This window comes from Chamaea fasciata, unplaced genomic scaffold (genome assembly GCF_029207755.1).
Source record: "Chamaea fasciata isolate MVZ Bird 193981 ecotype frontalis unplaced genomic scaffold, bChaFas1.0.hap1 SCAF_23, whole genome shotgun sequence".
NCBI lineage: Eukaryota > Metazoa > Chordata > Aves > Passeriformes > Sylviidae > Chamaea > Chamaea fasciata.
The window spans coordinates 382,098-399,108 of record NW_027094108.1 but is presented as its reverse complement, the minus strand read 5'-3'; the positions used below and the strand labels follow the sequence as shown (position 1 = coordinate 399,108).

At 43.8% G+C, this 17,011-nt stretch overlaps 1 protein-coding gene across 2 annotated transcripts in view; it reads left to right on the top strand.

Moving 5' to 3' along the window:
• Window positions 1–17,011, top strand: part of PEX14 (peroxisomal biogenesis factor 14) — a 71,221-nt gene that overhangs the window by 27,693 nt on the left and 26,517 nt on the right. For both annotated transcript variants that reach the window (XM_066203179.1, XM_066203180.1), the window contains one exon: window positions 7,195–7,279. In XM_066203179.1, the coding sequence (XP_066059276.1) occupies window positions 7,195–7,279 (85 nt within the window). The remainder of the gene's footprint in view (window positions 1–7,194; window positions 7,280–17,011) is intronic.

Sequence of the window (17,011 nt, the reverse complement as noted above, 5' to 3'; positions counted from 1 at the left end):
GGGCGCAGGAAAATTAAGGGCTTTGCATGGGATAGATGTATTTAATTGAACAAAGGGAATCTGAGTGGAGAATACGCTGAGCTGAGAGCCTGTAAGTGTGATTGGAGCTGCAGAGCAGGATCCCTGGAAGTGGTGAGGTTATGTGAGGAAAGGCTTATTCTGTGTGAATGAAGGAGGTGGAAAGGTCACGCCTTCAGGAGCAGCTGGAGGAAGTGTGGAGTAGCTCCTGGAACAAAGAAGTTGAAGGCAGGGACTGCGTGGAGTCACTTCTTTGTAGGGGGATAAGCAGACGAGATGAGGGGAGAGTGCGTTGAAGGGGAGGAAGGAGCCGAGAGCGCGGCGTGCCAGCTGAGCTGCGCGGTGGGATGGATGGGAACGGGGTGGCAGAACACCGGGGATCTCAGCTGCTCCATCGCCGCTCGCTCCAGCCTGGCCCCGGCGCTCCGCAGGCACAACACACTGACAGCTCACAGGGGGGCTTTTCTGCCTTTTATACATTTTTTTTCAATTTTTTTTTTTTTGGTCACCCTATTCATGTAAATTAAGTAAGGCTTTTTTGTATGTGATAATTATAGATAAATGTATTTAAAGTAGATCTGGATTTTGTAGTCCTCAGGAAAAAGAGGAAGAGCAATTTTTCCCCCCGTCCCTGTCATGTGTTCGTTTTAATGAGCAATTTTAAAAAATTGAAAATAAAAGAGGAAAATGAATAGGTGTTGAACCAGCCTGTGATATGTAAATGCCAACTAGTAATTACCTAAAACCTCAATTTTCTTTCTGTTTCATCTTGCAAAACATTTCATTTCCACTGAGTGAAAACACTTAATTTGGGGCTCTGACGGCGGGAGCGGGGCGGCGGCTGCGCCGCCAGGGGGCGCGCGGGGTCCGCGCGGGGCGGCCGGGGGCCGTGAGGGGTCCCGGGGGCCGTGAGGGGTCCGGGGGGCCCGTGAGGAGCCCCGGGGGGTCCGTGAGGGGTCCCGGGGCCGTGAGGGGTCCGGGGGAGCCGTGAGGGGTCCCGGGGCCGTGAGGGGTCCGGGGGAGCCGTGAGGGGTCCGGGGGAGCCGTGAGGGGTCCGGGGGAGCCGTGAGGGGTCCCGGGGCCCGTGAGGGGTCCGGGGGCCCGTGAGGGGTCCGGGGGGCCCGTGAGGAGCCCCGGGGAGTCGTGAGGGGTCCGGGGGGCCCGTGAGGGGTCCCGGGGGCCGTGAGGGAGCCCCGGGGAGCCGTGAGGGGTCCGGGGGCCCGTGAGGGGTCCGGGGGGTCCGTGAGGGGTCCGGGGGCCCGTGAGGGGTCCGGGGGTCCGTGAGGGGTCCCGGGGGTCCGTGAGGGGTCCCGGGGGCCGTGAGGGGTCCCGGGGGCCGTGAGGGGTCCGGGGGCCGTGAGGGAGCCCCGGGGAGCCGTGAGGGGTCCCGGGGGCCGTGAGGGGTCCGGGGGAGCCGTGAGGGGTCCGGGGGCCGTGAGGGGTCCGGGGGAGCCGTGAGGGGTCCGGGGGAGCCGTGAGGGGTCCGGGGGCCGTGAGGGGTCCCGGGGGCCGTGAGGGGTCCGGGGGAGCCGTGAGGGGTCCGGGGGCCGTGAGGGGTCCCGGGGGCCGTGAGGGGTCCCGGGGGCCGTGAGGGGTCCGGGGGCCGTGAGGGAGCCCCGGGGGCCGCGGAGCCTCGCCCGCACGGGGTGGGCTTGGAAGGACCTCCGGGACCACGGAGTGCAGCCTGTGACCCAGCACTGCCCTGTCAGCCAGACCAGAGCACTGAGTGCCGCGTTCGGGCTTTCCCTGAACGCCTTCGGGCACGGGAACTCCACCGCCTCCCTGAGCCCCTTCCAATGAACAAATTCTTCCTGGTGTCCAACCTGAACCACCCCAGATTCAGCTTAAGACTATGCCCTCTTGTCCTGTCGCTTGTTTTCTGGGAGAAGAACCCAAATCCCACCTGGCTACAACCTCCTGACGAGGTGTAGAGAGCAAAAAAGTCCCCCCTGAAGCTCGTTTTCTAGACTTAGCGGGACCCATGACAGGGACTCGGCCGGGACCAGTTTCCTCCCCCTTCATGTGGGTGCCTCAGGCGTCACTCATAATCCAAAGTCCAAGTTCTGAGCACCTAGGATTGTCCCTTTTTGGTCTTGTATTATCTCTTTTTTTTTTTTTTTTTTTTTTTTTTTTTTTTTTTTTGTGTGTGTGTGTGTGTGTGTGTGTGTTTGCTGGTTTTTTTTTGGTTTTTTTCTTTTTTTCTTTTTTTTGGCTGCTATTCTGTATTCTCTTACTTCCAGGTTCTTCATCTCAGATATGGCTCAAAGTGTGTTTCTTCGTCGCCTTTGTTCCCATTAATCTTGCTTTTCTGCCTCCCATGAATCTCGCTTTCAATCGTATTTTTTTCCCCATCACTGTTTTACGTGAGGGCTTTGCCATTATTGTTACAGCATTCTTAAACTTTTCTCCATCCAACTTTGAGATCTGCCGAACTTCGAAGGTTTCTAGGTTATCTCTCAACCGAAATAATTCCTGGGCTTCTGTACGTTTTCATTTAAATCTCAATGAAACCGCAGGAGCTTTAAAGCGTTCCTCCTCCCCTGGCTGACCCGCCGTTAATTCCTTTACAAACGGCGAGTGTTTTGTGCGGAGGGCGAATTTGGCAGGGCTGCCGGGTGCGGGCCACCGAGCGGGGACAGGGCTTGTCCCGGAGCAGGAGCGGGCCCGCGGCGTCCCGGGCGCCGCCGGGCGGGAGCGCGGCCGGGACGCGGGAGCGGTGCCTCCTTAGTGAGATATACGGCTTCATAATTAGCCCCTTGCATTCTTCCCGAGTGCTGGCATCAGCGTTCTGTGATGTGTTTCCCTGATTAACAGCTGCTTTGCAACTATTTCCGTGTGCCACCGATAACCATATTTGTCAAGTTAGTCCTGGCAGGGCGCTGATTTCTTACTAAAACACCGCATTTCTGTTGCAGGGGGTTTTCTTGTTCACTGTTGTGCCAGGCTTTTAAGTCAGCCCTTGTTAAAACGTAAGTTGGCTTCAGCCTGATGCTTGTTAACAGGATTCTGGGTATCTCCTTTAGAGTAGGAGTGCAGAAACCTTTCACAGACAATTTAATCTTCCGAGCCTTGCAAACATACAGCCGTACACTGAGGGGGTGTTGCTGTAGGCTAATATATTGATCAGTTCCGTTTGCCCTATAGCTGTGGCCTTCTGCTCTGGCTGAAATAGGTTGAGTGTTTGTTGATACTGCCATATTATTATTTTTTAATACACTGGAAAAAAATTAATTCCAACTTCTTTTACATACGTCACGTATATTGCCAGTGTTGATTGCTTCCGCACATGTAATGTAAACTGTCTGTGCATAGTTCATGGCCTGGGCCGCCTCTGCTTAATGAAAAGAAGTGTTGCTTTTAAACAGATACAGATCCACTCAGAAAGACAAAATACCATCCCTTGCAACGTATAATTCAGACCCAGCCTTTACATCACAGGTCATCTCAAAGTCTCAGTCTATCAACAAATGCTGTTCAGTAATAACCTACAGAGGGTTCCCAGTATTAGGAAATCTATTAGAGGCTGTGCTCCCGGTGGCTTTTGAGTCTGTTTTCCACGTGGAACTCTCTTACCAAATCCTGTGTAACTTTTATTGGTGAAGATCTTTTACATTCCTGTTTATTTATTTTTTTTTTAAGTTGGTTGAAAGTAGGCATTTGCCACAGTATTTTAGATTTCATGGTTTATTTTTTTAATGCAAGCAACTGATAACGTAGCTTAGATTGCTTTTTTGGAAACCCTGCTGCTTTGAGCACAGTAAGAAATAAGGCTGTCTTTATCTTCCCCATTAACACAAAAGGGAGGGAAATTAGGAATGAAGGACCTTGGCTGCTAAGCTATTGTCCAAGTGCTGTGCTTTGGCCCAGAATTTTGCCAGTCCTCTGCTCTCCCGTAGCATCTGCAATAAAGTTCCTGTCTTTATTTTATGTCTTTGACATTGGAGCAGAATATTTGGCCTGAATTTATGTCATTTGTCCAGTTGCAAATATAATCTATGAATAGTGACATTGATCTTTTAATTGGAAAATCAAACTGTAGGACAAGACCTGCTGCAGGATTCCACCCATCTCCACCCAGTCAGAAAGATGTCTTTGTGGGTCCTGTCACTGCAGGAGAGGTGGTGGTGGGAAAGTGAGTTTATAGGATGGACTGGCTTTTAAAAGCCAAGTAGACTCTCTTTCTTTAATACAAGTATGTACCTGATCCATTAGATAAAGCCAGTGTGCTCGGCAGTGCCTGCTGGCAATCTAAGAATCAACACAGTGATACAATGCTCATTATTTGGCAGTGTCCTAACAGCATAAAAATTTGGAGAAGTGTTACAAATGCTACAGAAATAGTATGGAACAATGTTAGCAGCTGAGTCAGAGTGCTATTTGCCACATGATTTTTTTGGCTGGACACAGGACTGCAAGTCTTCTCATCTTCCTCCTCCTTTTTCTGTTGTTTAAATTATGGAGTGCAGTTGCTCTTGTTTGTGCAAAGAAAATGATCCATAGAAGGTAGGGAAATTCCTGTGTATGTTTGTTGAAAATATTGGCATTTTGACATGGCCAAAATTGCTTCCTAAGTTGCTCGTGTATACAAGATTAATTATAAAAATGAAGACATTTCGGCTCAGCCTATAGGAACAAGTGTTCAGAGGTAAATGCAAACACAGTGTGAGAAACATGGGATTACCGGAGAGAGGAGTACATGTCCAGGATTCTTTTTATGGAGTTTGTTGTTGCTTATAATTTCATTTTGTTTTAAGATTTAAAAGGCCGTGAATAATGGAGGAAGTAATGCAGGGGAGAGATAAAATAGAAGTTTATTTTGGACTGAAATTTGCTACTGAAATGTTTACATTTTTATAAGGTAAAAATAAGCTTTAATAAAGGGTTAGAATCAATGAAATGTTCACATGGTTGTGATTGAAATAGCACAATGAAAAATACTGCTTATTTCTCACCGGTTTTGTAATCCTTAAAAATTGGTAATTAAATATAAGAGCTTGCAGAACTGCAAGTCTGCAGGCCGTTCGTGTCTATCTCACTAAATGTGGGAGGGAGTGTTAAGGAGTATCTGAAGACACAAACAAGTAATTATTGTTAGAAGGAGAGTGGCTTTGATATGTTCACATGTCTGTCGGTCTGCTCATTTGGGCATCTTTCTTATTCAGCATATTATCATAAGGTTATTAGTTTGGGTGCTTTATATTTCTGCATCTGGCACAGCAATATCAGCACAGTTTAAATCTGCGATTTGCCTGTCACCTGCATTTCTGCTGGAGACAGATCAAGTGCACATAAATGAAGCCAAAGTGTACTTTATGTGGGGTGTTTTGCTCTACTGTTTTGTGGTTCAAGATTACTGAATGTAACTTAAGGAAAAAATGCAGGAAAACAAGAAAATGAAAAGAATTAAAAATACCCCATTCATTTTATCCTCCCAACTTTGAAGTGTGCTGGGACTTTGTCAAATTCCCGTTAAAATAAATATGTCAATTTCATCTCTCTTCCAAATTCATTTATCATGCTTTTTTAAAAGGTGTTTTCTGCTTTACCTGATGTTTAAATTGGATTCGCTCGTTTATGCTGTTCTTTGCTGTATCCCCCATGTTTTTCTTAAATGAATTAGTAATGACAGCGTACTCCATCATACCCTCTCTACAGCCACTTTAAGGGAAGCCTGGTGATCTAAACCTTTTAACCTATTAAAGATGATTTTCCCCAATTGAATCAGACCCACCACAGGTGTAATAACTAATCATTTAAACTACACCTGCTATTATGTATTTTTAAGCCATTATGCATGTTGGATAGATGATAATTCATGTTTATTGCATTGTCCAATGGATCCGTTTTGCCTACACTAGCCTGATTAATGTATTTAAAGAAATAAGAGATGCAATTTAAAAGAAAAAAACATTGATGGAATGCACTGAGGAGTACATTGAAAGTGCCATTAAACCCATCAGAACTTTGCTCTCTGACCAGAAATGCATATTCGAAGCCTTTGATTCAAACACAAAGTGAAACTTAGTGATTTCAGGAGTGGTGCTGTATTTTCCCTTCTTTTTCTGCTGTCAAAGTTTTGGAAACCCTCTTGGAATTGAATTCCAGAAACTGTATTTTAAGGTAAACTCTTAAAGACCTGAATAACATGGGTCTAGCATATTAGGATGGTTAATTTTAGCTCTAGAGAAGAGAAGTAATCTCTTCCACTAGTTCACGTGGATGTGCTGTTAGCACATTATTCCTCATGATGCCACAATCGGAACAGATGTTTTTGTATAAAAGTGGAGGGAATCACTGGTGCAGTGACATGTAATAACATGTATAACAATATAGGGAGGTATGTGGAAAATGGAACCACCATATAAAGAAAAAAAGCAAATACCTTTCACTGGCACTAAATGGAAATGTAGAAATTTAGTGCTGTTGTTGTTGATGCCATTGGGTATTATCCCAGCCTTTACCCTTTGCTTGTGTAAGTGCTCTGTTTTAGGTGCTCCGTCACCTTAAAGAAGGATGTGGAAGTCAGTTTGTAGACAAAAGTCATCCGTGACTTTTGCTGGTGTAGAATATAAATTTAACTACTTGCCTACCCATTTGTGTCATTCAAAGTGACTTTTTTTGATTGTTGTTACGTGATCCAAAACATGTGAAGTCGCTTCTTCTCTAGTCATGAGAAGCTGAGGTTTATTTATTGCTTTCAATAAATTAGAATGATGGCAGAAAAGGCCCTAATCTCTCAGAATCTGCAGGGAGCTTTAAGTCAGATAGAAAGAAAGCATTCTTACATTAAGCCAACTGTTACAGATCACGTGCACTGACTCAAGGTTGGCTTTAACTGTAGGAGCCAACTTAGGTAAGAGGATCACAATATAAGTAACAGAAATACCTAATAATCCTGAAGGAATTTTTTGTACAGGTAGAGCTGCTCCCAAAGTAATTAAGCAAGAAACTTCTAGGTTGAAACCCCATAACTGCTGTCTGTTTAGAGTTCAGCCAGAAGCTCTGGTACTTGTTGAAGCATTTCTGAAAGTTGGTGTTGTCTCCAGACCATCTCCGTGTGATGGGTGTGTTGTCTTACCTTGCAGTACACGATGCCTAATATAAAATAGGGATTTGAACATACCTAACTTGGATCTTTTCTCTCTTCTTTTTCTCCAATCCTCCTACCCTCCTCAGATTGTGACAGCAGTGAAATTTTTACAGAATCCACGGGTCCGCCAAAGTCCTCTCGCAACCAGAAGAGCATTCCTGAAGAAGAAAGGTATGAACTCTTTAGGATGTGATCTCAGTGATAATGAGGGACCTTGAATTAGTGTAAAGTCAAAATGTATTGCTGTGGAATATTAGATGTTACGGACAAAGCAATTAGTCTGTCTCAAAAGAAGATCTGAGGTTTATAAGAAATATCAGTCTCTTTTCTTCCCAACTGATTAGTGCAATATTTGCACCAGATGTGGAATTGTAGAATACAAAAGACACATGGGAAATTTCTGGGTTAACTGTTGTCAGATCTTTTCTGCAATGAGGACAGTTCAGAGTTGTGGACTAGCTGGTCAGTTCAAACCTTACTGACACTGGCTTTAGAATGGCCAATCTCTGGGTGAAAAGGTCAAATGTTTCCAAAGACAGCTAGAGAGAGGCAGAGAGCCTGGTAAAAGTCAACAAGGTCAGGTTAAGGTCAAGCTTGGGGTCAACCTGACTTTCAGGCTGAAATGGTAAACTACTGACTGAGTTTAGCCCTTTTCTATAGCAGAGATAGAACAGATCCTGACAAAACCTATATCATCTTAGTGAGGTGCAGCATACTTTGGTCATTGCCTACAGAAAATTTATTTTACTTTCTGACTCATAGTGGAACTATGTTTTGTTCTTATTTTATTTCTAAAGTTTCTATTCCAGTGCATTCCAGGTGATGTTCACTCCATATTTTGCTACAGTCCTGGGACCATATTACTTACTACAAGATGTGAATAACAACAGTTTTAACTTGAAGTTAATTACAAGCATTGTGGAGCACTGTAAAGTGTTGAAATGATACTGAAAATACAAATTCCAAACTTCAGAGGGGAGTGACCCACATATACATTGAAGTCATAAGTACTTCGAAGTACATCAAATTCTAGAGCTAAAAATCTTGAGCTTTGAAAAGTAGGGAAGCCTATGAAATAGGCCTTTTCTGTTTGGAGTTGGGAAGTGCTTATTGAGGTGCCTGAGACCTATAGTCATGAGATGGAGAGTTCAAGTGTATGCAGCACTTTGCTCGTCTTGAATAGCAGAGGACCTAGAAGGGAATGGCAGCCTTGTGTTTGGGCAGTGATGTCATGACAAGTAGTTGAGGGGCACATCATTTTGAGCGTGATCCTCTCACTGCTTGTCCTAGTGCCAGTTAAGAGGACATTCCAATCACACAGGTATGTTGCTTGCCCTGCCCTGCCATCAGGACGACATTAAAATTTGGAGCCTGTTGGTCGCTGTGTGCCATGAGTTTTTCCTTGAAATATGTGGACCTACGGGGAGTAATTAATCATAAAAGCTTGGGGATTTCAACTCTATCATCGAAGCAATGAAGCAAGGGAAAGCTGAGCCTAAAAGCTGTGCTGATTACCCGGGGTAACCTGATACAAAATCTATTGTTGCCGAGAGATCCTTAGCCCCCAGTATATCGTGCAATATTATAACTGCCTGATCTTCTTCTGTGCTGACAATGACCAGTTAGTCCTCATTTTCTCTCTCAACACAGCTGGGTTAGAATTTCATTTGCAGAAGGTATTTAGAGCAATTTAGAGACAAATGTCTCTGGTGTTTGCTCTGCACTTCCCCACCGCAGGCTTCGCTGAACAGTTTTTTGTATCAGGAGCTCCATCTAATCTGTTTAATTTTAATAAATCCCTGACTGGGAGAAGAGGAAGGATGGGGAGATGGAGGCACAGAGAAACTGTGGCCGGACTAATACTTGTTGTGAATTACTTGGCTAATAATTACTAAAGAGCAGAAACGGTTTGGTAGAACTGAGTGTTTGTTCCTGTTTGTTAATTAGCCCTCCTTCCCTCTGTGCTAATTGTTTTTTTTCTAAACTTAACCATAGGAGGTAGGAAGGAGTCGGGTCCAGTAGGGCCTGTACCCAGCAGTCAGTGGAATTATGTCCATGTGGAATGTGGCGTGTGTTGGGTGCTGGCAGGGGCCCGATGTGGTCTGGCAGATGGAGTCCATTCCTAAAACGTCGTGGCTGGTTTAGCCCCGAGTAGACGAGGGGCTGCAGGGTTTGGTGGGCTGCAGGGTCTGGCGGGCTGCTCCCCCTGTTCTCTGATGTGCTGTCCCTGTCATCACAGTGGTAATGTTTATCCACAGCTGAGGCTGGCTGGCAGAGAAATCCTCACTGCCAGTTGAAAAAGGTCCTGCAAGCCTGACCTAAGAAATTTCGCATCTGAGACTCACAGAGGTGGTTCTGCCTAGAATTACAATATTTTCTTCTTTTTCTAAAGCATCTCCTTCCTCAAAAACCATGTTTTATTTCCTTTTAGTATAGGAACTGGATTTGGATTAGTACATTTCAGTGAGGTGAGGAATGAAAGTTTCTGCAGGATTATCAGCTGGACTGGGTTTGGTGAAACAGTAGTTGTAGAGGCTGAAATGAGGCATTCCTGGTTCTGTGCAGTTCAGGGGGTGCTGAACTGCTCTCTCTGGCACATGGGCTGATACAGTGTTGATGACAGTTGGGAGAGTGAGGGTATCCTGGATTTGTAAAAGGGCTTTCAAAAGTCAGATGAGATTTCTCTGTTGTCTTAAGCACTTTTAAACTCCCATATACAGAGGCATTAATGAGAAACATGAAGTTATTAGAATCATTTATCATTTTCTTTGAAGCTTACACTGGCATTTTGTGTAATTTATGACATTTCCTCCTTTTTATCATGAACTTCTTCAGATGAAGGGAAAAACAGCTGTTTCCCCTCAGAGTATCTGAAAGAAAAGAAAGGAAAAAAAGATGCTGTTTGTTTTTTGTCCAACTCGCTGATTCTGCTGATGACATGCCACAGAATCAGCGGCGCCTTGGGAGTAATTAGACAGCATGTGGGGCTTAAACCCTTGTGGAAATGTGTCTGTCATTTAACTGTTGTGCCTCAGATGTCCTGCACTGCTCAGTTACCCATCCGGTAACTCATGTGGCTTGTTAATTTTGTGTGCTCTGAATCTCTTAAGTTCTGGCAAGACAAAGAAAGGGGGTGGAAATGCACCATACATGGGAAGCTCTGTTTTCAGGGTGCTGGGGTTTTGGGGCAGAGGAGGGGAAAACTGCAAGGTTACAGACTTGTTGTGTCATCTTGGATGAAGAACTGTTTTCGTAGTTGCTTGTTCTCTTCATCTCTAAAATGACTACAGTAATGCCTTTCCAGAGTGGGATTGTGGGAACCGATGAAAGCATATGAGGAGCTCAGAAATAATAGTGATGGAAGAACAGAGGTGCATTAGAGCAAGTTAATGTACAATTGTTGAGTTATGTTGGGAAAATGTCCACTCAGAAGGTTTTCTGCAGTGCATCAGTGTTCCAGAAATTTTTTCCAGTGTCAAGATGCCAGACTGTGGTGATTTCTGAAGAGATAAAAAAATTATTTAATTCTACCTGCCCTTCCCAATCAGAGCTCAGAGGTACTTGATCCCCTAGAAACAAATGCTGTCAAGCCCCAGAATCTCCAGTAGAAAACTGACTTAATTTTCTCTCTCTTTTTGTAGTCTGCATTCTTGGAAGTTGAACCTGCCTTTTCCCCTTTGTCAAAGAAACCCAAGTGAATCACCTTCAGGACCTCAGGGGAGGGGGCACAGCCCACTGCTGGAGGGCTTAAAAAAAGCAAATTCTTCAGCAGATTTCAATTTAACCCTCTTTTATTACTCTTCCTTTTTTTTATAATTTAAGTCCATTTCACGAGGCAGTTTGCATGTCCTTGAATGGAATCTCGTTACCATGAAAGCTTTTTTAGCATTGATTTCATAACAGTCTTAATTTAATAGTGCCGTCATTACTGAGAAGCTCTGAGAGTGAGGCCCCAGCTTTCCAGGTCACTGACCTTTTAATTACAAACCTTGTTCTGATGGCCAGGTTATCGACTGGACAGCTCCCAGCTCCTGCCCCCAGCATGAAGATGAAAATAACTGCCTTTCCTCCCCCACTTCCAGAAAAGGGAGGAAAAGAAAAGTAACCTCTTGTGTTTCCAAAATTAATTTTCTCCTTCAGCTTTACTTTGTAATTAATTCTTTAACATGTCTCAGTGAAGCTCAAACAGTTTTTGCAAAGGCTTTTCTTGAGGAGAAAATACAATGCAAGCCAATAGAGTCCAGTGCCAACTCAGCTGGAAAAACAGAGTTAGTAACCTGTGGTGTCAAAATACCTGTTCAGGCCAAATTGTTCTGGCTCTCCAAATCTTACACTTTTCTAGAAAGTACCATGTTTGATACACAAATGTGGGATTGGACTGTCAGGATATGGATTTGAGAGATGGTGAAGAAAAGGAGTAAGGGCCGTAGTGGCTAGTGTGGGCTGTGCTAAATTGGTGCTGAAGGCAGTGTTGGTAGCACAGAGGTGTTTTAGCTGTATCTGGGCAGGGCTTACACGTGGAGCCAAGGCCTTTCCCACTTCTCACCCCAACAGTGAGGAGCCTGAAGGGCGCGAGAAGTTGGGTCAGCTGACCCCAGCTGACCAAGGGAACAGATAAAATCTGTTCGCTGTTTTCAGCACAAGTCAAAAACATAGCCCCATACGAGCTACTTTAAAAAATGGTGCTCCATCTCAGCCAGACACAGCACAACCGCACAACTGATTGTGTGAGTGAGGCTGGTTCTGTTTTGTACTTGCAGCTCAGGTAACTTGTTCTTTAGCTGCTCACACCAATGCCTGCACAGACCTCATCACTTCCACTTGCAAAGCTACAAGCAAGACCTGGAATTCAGATACTGACAGCAAAACTTTATTGAAAGAACATGCTTAGTGTTTTAAACTTCTGGTACAAATCAACATCCAGCAAGAGAAAGTTCAATAGCATAGGTCAAAGCAGGGAGGTGCTTCCTGATTGTTTAAAAAGTTTGCAGCAGGTGTTCAAGTAGCATAAAGTAAGTTTAACATCTTGTGTAGACTTAGAGAAGTGACCGTAGAGGTTGAATGGAAGTCAGCACATTCTGCATTTTCATCATGCTTTTCATTTCAGGATTTTGGAGCACACATTAACTATGGAAACTTAGCAGCTAGTGCATGGAGCATGTTCAGTGGTGTTTATTGGGTTATCTGTCATTATCAGAATCATGCTGTGATCTAGATCTCACTGTGCTTCCCCCTAAAAAGCATCCACCTCTGAGGTAGAGGACAGCAGCTGTTCAACATCACTTTGTGATTTTTAGGAGAGGAAATGAAGAATACTTTATCTAAGTGATCTTGCAGAGGGAGCTTTAGGGATAGAGAATGTAATTACTGAGTAAAAAATTTACTAAGATTCTTGAAAAGCACTGTGGGATATTTAATTACTAAAGATGGTTGGGCCTCTGTTTATGGCTGTGCAAGACAGCTGATGTGCCTTATAATATTTTGCTAGGTTAAAGAAAATATGTCCTACACCTGTCATGCAACCAGTTTGTTCTTTAGGCGCCTCCCATCCAAGCTTTGGCTCTACACAATCCTGCATGGATGGGGAAATGTGATTGTCTCCCAAAGAGCTTCTTAGGGAACTTAAGAATGAAGAGTGAGAGAATGAAAGCTGTCATTGCTAACGAACTCACACCAGTTCCTATCTAAATCACATCCATTTGTGGCACTCTGCTGTATTTGCCCAGTGCTGATAGTGTTCAACATGGATTTCCACTCCTGGAGTATCATAGATGTGCTTGTGATCCAGAAATTAGTTTCACCTTTCTGTGTTTTGTATTAGTTGCCTTCTTTTTTTCTTCCTGAAAATGATTGAGAATCTCTATCCATCTGCTGAGAAGGAGATGTCTCCCTGTCCTGCCACTCTTTCGTATGCAGGTCTGTCACCTGCTGTTCAGTACCAGCCTATTCATCATGCTAACTCTTTTCCCCCATCAATTTTACCACTGTTTGTGATGTCTGAACTTGTCATGAACTTTACGGATTTTCTTGGCTTCTTTGGGGGCAAGGAATGTACAGTAGTGCTAACAAAACGTGGTAAACCGCTCAGCCTTAGGACATCCTGGGAGTCGGATATGGTGCTTCTTTGGAGTCGTAAGGGTTTGGGGGAAAATACAGTTGAAGAAACCCTTCACTATCATTCCTCAAGATTTGAAAGGAAGTTTGGAAAAACTAGTCTGTTTAGTCTCTATACACATGGAGAAATCAGTTTATTGCTCGTCTCTGACTCCTGGTCATTTATGAGAGGGCAGAAAACCACCTGACATCAGGGTAGACATAACTGCCCATGAGATGCAGTGTGCAAAGGAAGCAAATCCTTTCTTGGCTTGAAAATTTTTGATAAATTGCAACAGACCGGTTTGATGCTTCGGCAGTTGTGCATGCTACAAAATGCTGTTTGTAAGCTTAATTTTAAGAAATAATTGGAATGTCATGGGTTTAATGATGTCTCTCCACTTGGCTATCTGACAGTAACTATGTAATGTAAAAGAGCCGTTAAAAATGGCTTTGCAAAATTAACTCCTATTGCTCATGGAGTGTATTTTGAGTCATATCTGCCTTGTTTACTGACAAACTAATGTTTCCATTCCTGGTAGTACTGAAAAAACAATATGATTACAGTAGAGTGAATTGAAGTCTATCCTAGAAGATAATGCTAAAATAGTCAGTTATATTCCAGGGCCTGAAATTGCTAGCCTTGGTGATGGGCAAAAAAGACCCATCCCCTGAGTCTGACTTGTAAAATTATTGTTTATTTATCATGTTTTTGAGTGAAAGTAAATGCCAAGTCCAAGGGAAAGTAATTTCTGTAGTTACCACCTAAGAGCAGGCATGGGAGATCTGAGACATGACTGCTTCCTTGGCTTTGGGTAAATTTCTTGTTTGCAGCTTGCCCATCTGTAAAATGGGGTTAATTACCACTTTTGCCTTATTGACTCAGTAAGATTTATATTAGCTATGTTCATAAACTGCCCTGCTATGCTTGTTTCAGAGTTCTTGCTGCTGCTGCGTGTGATTTTTGAAGGTACTGCAGTAAAAGCTGCACTTTCAGAGAGATTAAGAGTTTACTTCCATCAGCTGTGTATGGGAGGGGAAAGCTGCAAACTTTAGAATGTCAGAATGTCAGGGCTCAGGGAGATTGCGTGCAATCCTAATCCAGCCCTGCAGCTTTGACCTTTGAAGAAAGATTCACCTTGAGATGGTTGAAGAAATCTGTGTACGTTTGTATAAAAATATTTCTGCGACAGAAGGAATTTGTTTTTCGTGGTCATCCAGCCCAGGGTTTCCCCACAGTCTTCCCAGAGCAAGTAAACGAATTCAGCTTCTGACCTGCTCTGAGAATGAACCTGGTGCTCTAAGTCTAAAGAGACAGCCTTCCCTCTTGAGGCTAAAACCAGGAGTATAGTTCGGGTAATCTGTGCTGGAATCCATTTCAGACCTAATGATACTTTCCTGCTAGGAAAGATAAAATAAGTTATTGTATGAGATAATTCTCTCGGATCTCTTAGACAAGATTTCTGTTCTGTTTAAAACAGAACAGTCTGTCTCGGGTCCCCGTGAACATGAAATCCTACAGTTTGCTTTTCTGCTGCACACTGTTCCCTCTTAATTTTAGTCTGGAGGGCAATCATTCTTTCCTTAACTAAAAGGTTAATTTAGTTTTTGGTTCATTCGTTGCTATTCTTTCTCCTGGAGCCTAGTCCAGGTGAGTCCGCTTTCCCAGGGGCAGAGCAGAGAATTCATTCTCATGAAACCTGAGGCTCTCTGAAGTAAAAGCTGTTGACTTTGTCATACCGTGCAAATGTGCATTGCTTTTAGCAAGACAATAAAGGGTAAATGGGGTGATCTCTGCTCCTGTGGAGAGGTCAGGTGGTTACATTACACAATCTTCTAGAGCATCTTGCAGCAAATACATGGGTTATATTAAAAGTTGCAATCATATCATTTTTTAAAAGTAAATTGCTGACCTTATGCAGTGGAATCAGCTTTATTGAATTTCGCCAAAAATGCGTTTATAATCCCCCCACCCCTGCATACACATGATATTCATGTCCTTGCTGCCCATGTGGAAATGTCCCTTTTTACAGTGATAAAATTAAATTTGTCTTTGTCTCTGCCTTGCCTCACCTTTTAAGATTCCATCCTGTAGAGACACCAGTGGATATCCATACCAGAGAATGAAGATGGGCAATATCCCTGCATGGCTGGCTGGCTGATTGTGAGCCAACTACCATGGAACAAATAAATAAGCATTTCACATTTAGAGGACAAATAAAGCTGAGGACAGGTGTAATATGGGTATTTTTCTAGGAGTGGCCTTAGCTTACGTAAGCATTTATTTTGACTTGAAAGTACCTACACTTTGCTTCTGGATTTTTTCTAACTGCTGTGCAATATGAAATGTAAAATCCACTAACAGTTGTTGTGTTACTCTTAGTACTGTGTTATGTGTCTTCCTTCAATAATAACTAACCATAAAACTCTCTGGGCTTTGGCCACCTAGAGCCTCTTTCCTTGAGAAAAAAATTTCCTTGAATTCACTTGAGAATAAGGTATTTTGCAGCATGCTCAAGAATTTAACACACCTATATCCCATATTTCTATGCCACTTTGCATCTTCAAAGTACTCTACAAATATTAGCTGACTAAGCTTGTGACACCCCTTATGAAATGGCAAGATTATAAGATTAATTTAAAGCACTTCTGATTACAGTTTTTCTTCTTCATTAGACCTTTACATTCTCGAAACAGTTTGCAAACTCCAGATTTTAGTGGGAAACAGAGGAATTTTAGGTGGGGACACTGAAGCAGATGTATTAACAGTTAGATCTGAGATAATTCTGACTGCCAGCCATAGATCTATAAATACAACCATACTGTGCCATACTGTCAGTGTGATGCACTGATGTATAGAATTTTCAGTAAAATTACTTGATGCTTTTTCATGTTTATCCACCATTCCAGCCCCAGCTGCTTTGAGGGTTGGTGGAAGATGTTAAGCTTTTATTCAATAAAATCAGCACAAACCAGCTAAGTAAATGAAGGGGCAGATTGGCCTCTGCAGTGTTAGCCTGGATCCCTTCTTACAGCATCCCCCAGCCTGTGTTTTTTATGTAGTGTTTAAAAGACTGTTGCTCAGAGGTACAGGGAAGAATATCAGAATATCATTACTCCTGCTCTTCAAGTAACCAGGAGAATGCAGCTGTTAAACTCAGGATATAAAATACATGTTTAAAAGATGACTCTGTATGTGTTTAAAAAAGAGAGCGAGAGAGGATTCAAGGGAACCAAAAAATAGCAGGTTCCATTACTGTAATTAAATGGCAGCATTTAACCTATCAGGCCGTTGCGTGTGTGTGAGAGACGAGCAGGGAGCTGCATTTGAAATGATCACTGTCTTCCTTGGGGGATAGAGTAGTTAAATAATTTGTTTGCGAGGTGTGAGTTTAGTGTCGGGGAAAGCAAGTGCTTGTGTGTGTGTCTCGTAGAGCTGGGATTGCTGGGAATGGTGCTGGGCACCGTGTGCACTGTCAGTAGGAACACAAGCTGCTCTTGGCCATTTGTTCGGCTCTCTGCAGGGTCAGGCCTCACCTGGTCCCACGTATTTCATCATGGAAGGAGAGCTTCTTTCATGCCAGGCCACCTGAGACAGACAGCAGTAGCAGTGGAAGAAAACCAGGGAGGAAATAGAGGAAGAAAAGAATCAGAGTCAGATTTGTGAGCTTTACCTCCTGTGGTGACTGTAAGGGGTAAAGTTGTTGTGTGCGGTCGCTGCACTTGGCACGCAGGAGTCTGGGGGCTGTGGCATCCCTGGGGACCAAGGATGAAGGTGCTGCTCAGGGATCTGCCCCTCGAACAGCACCG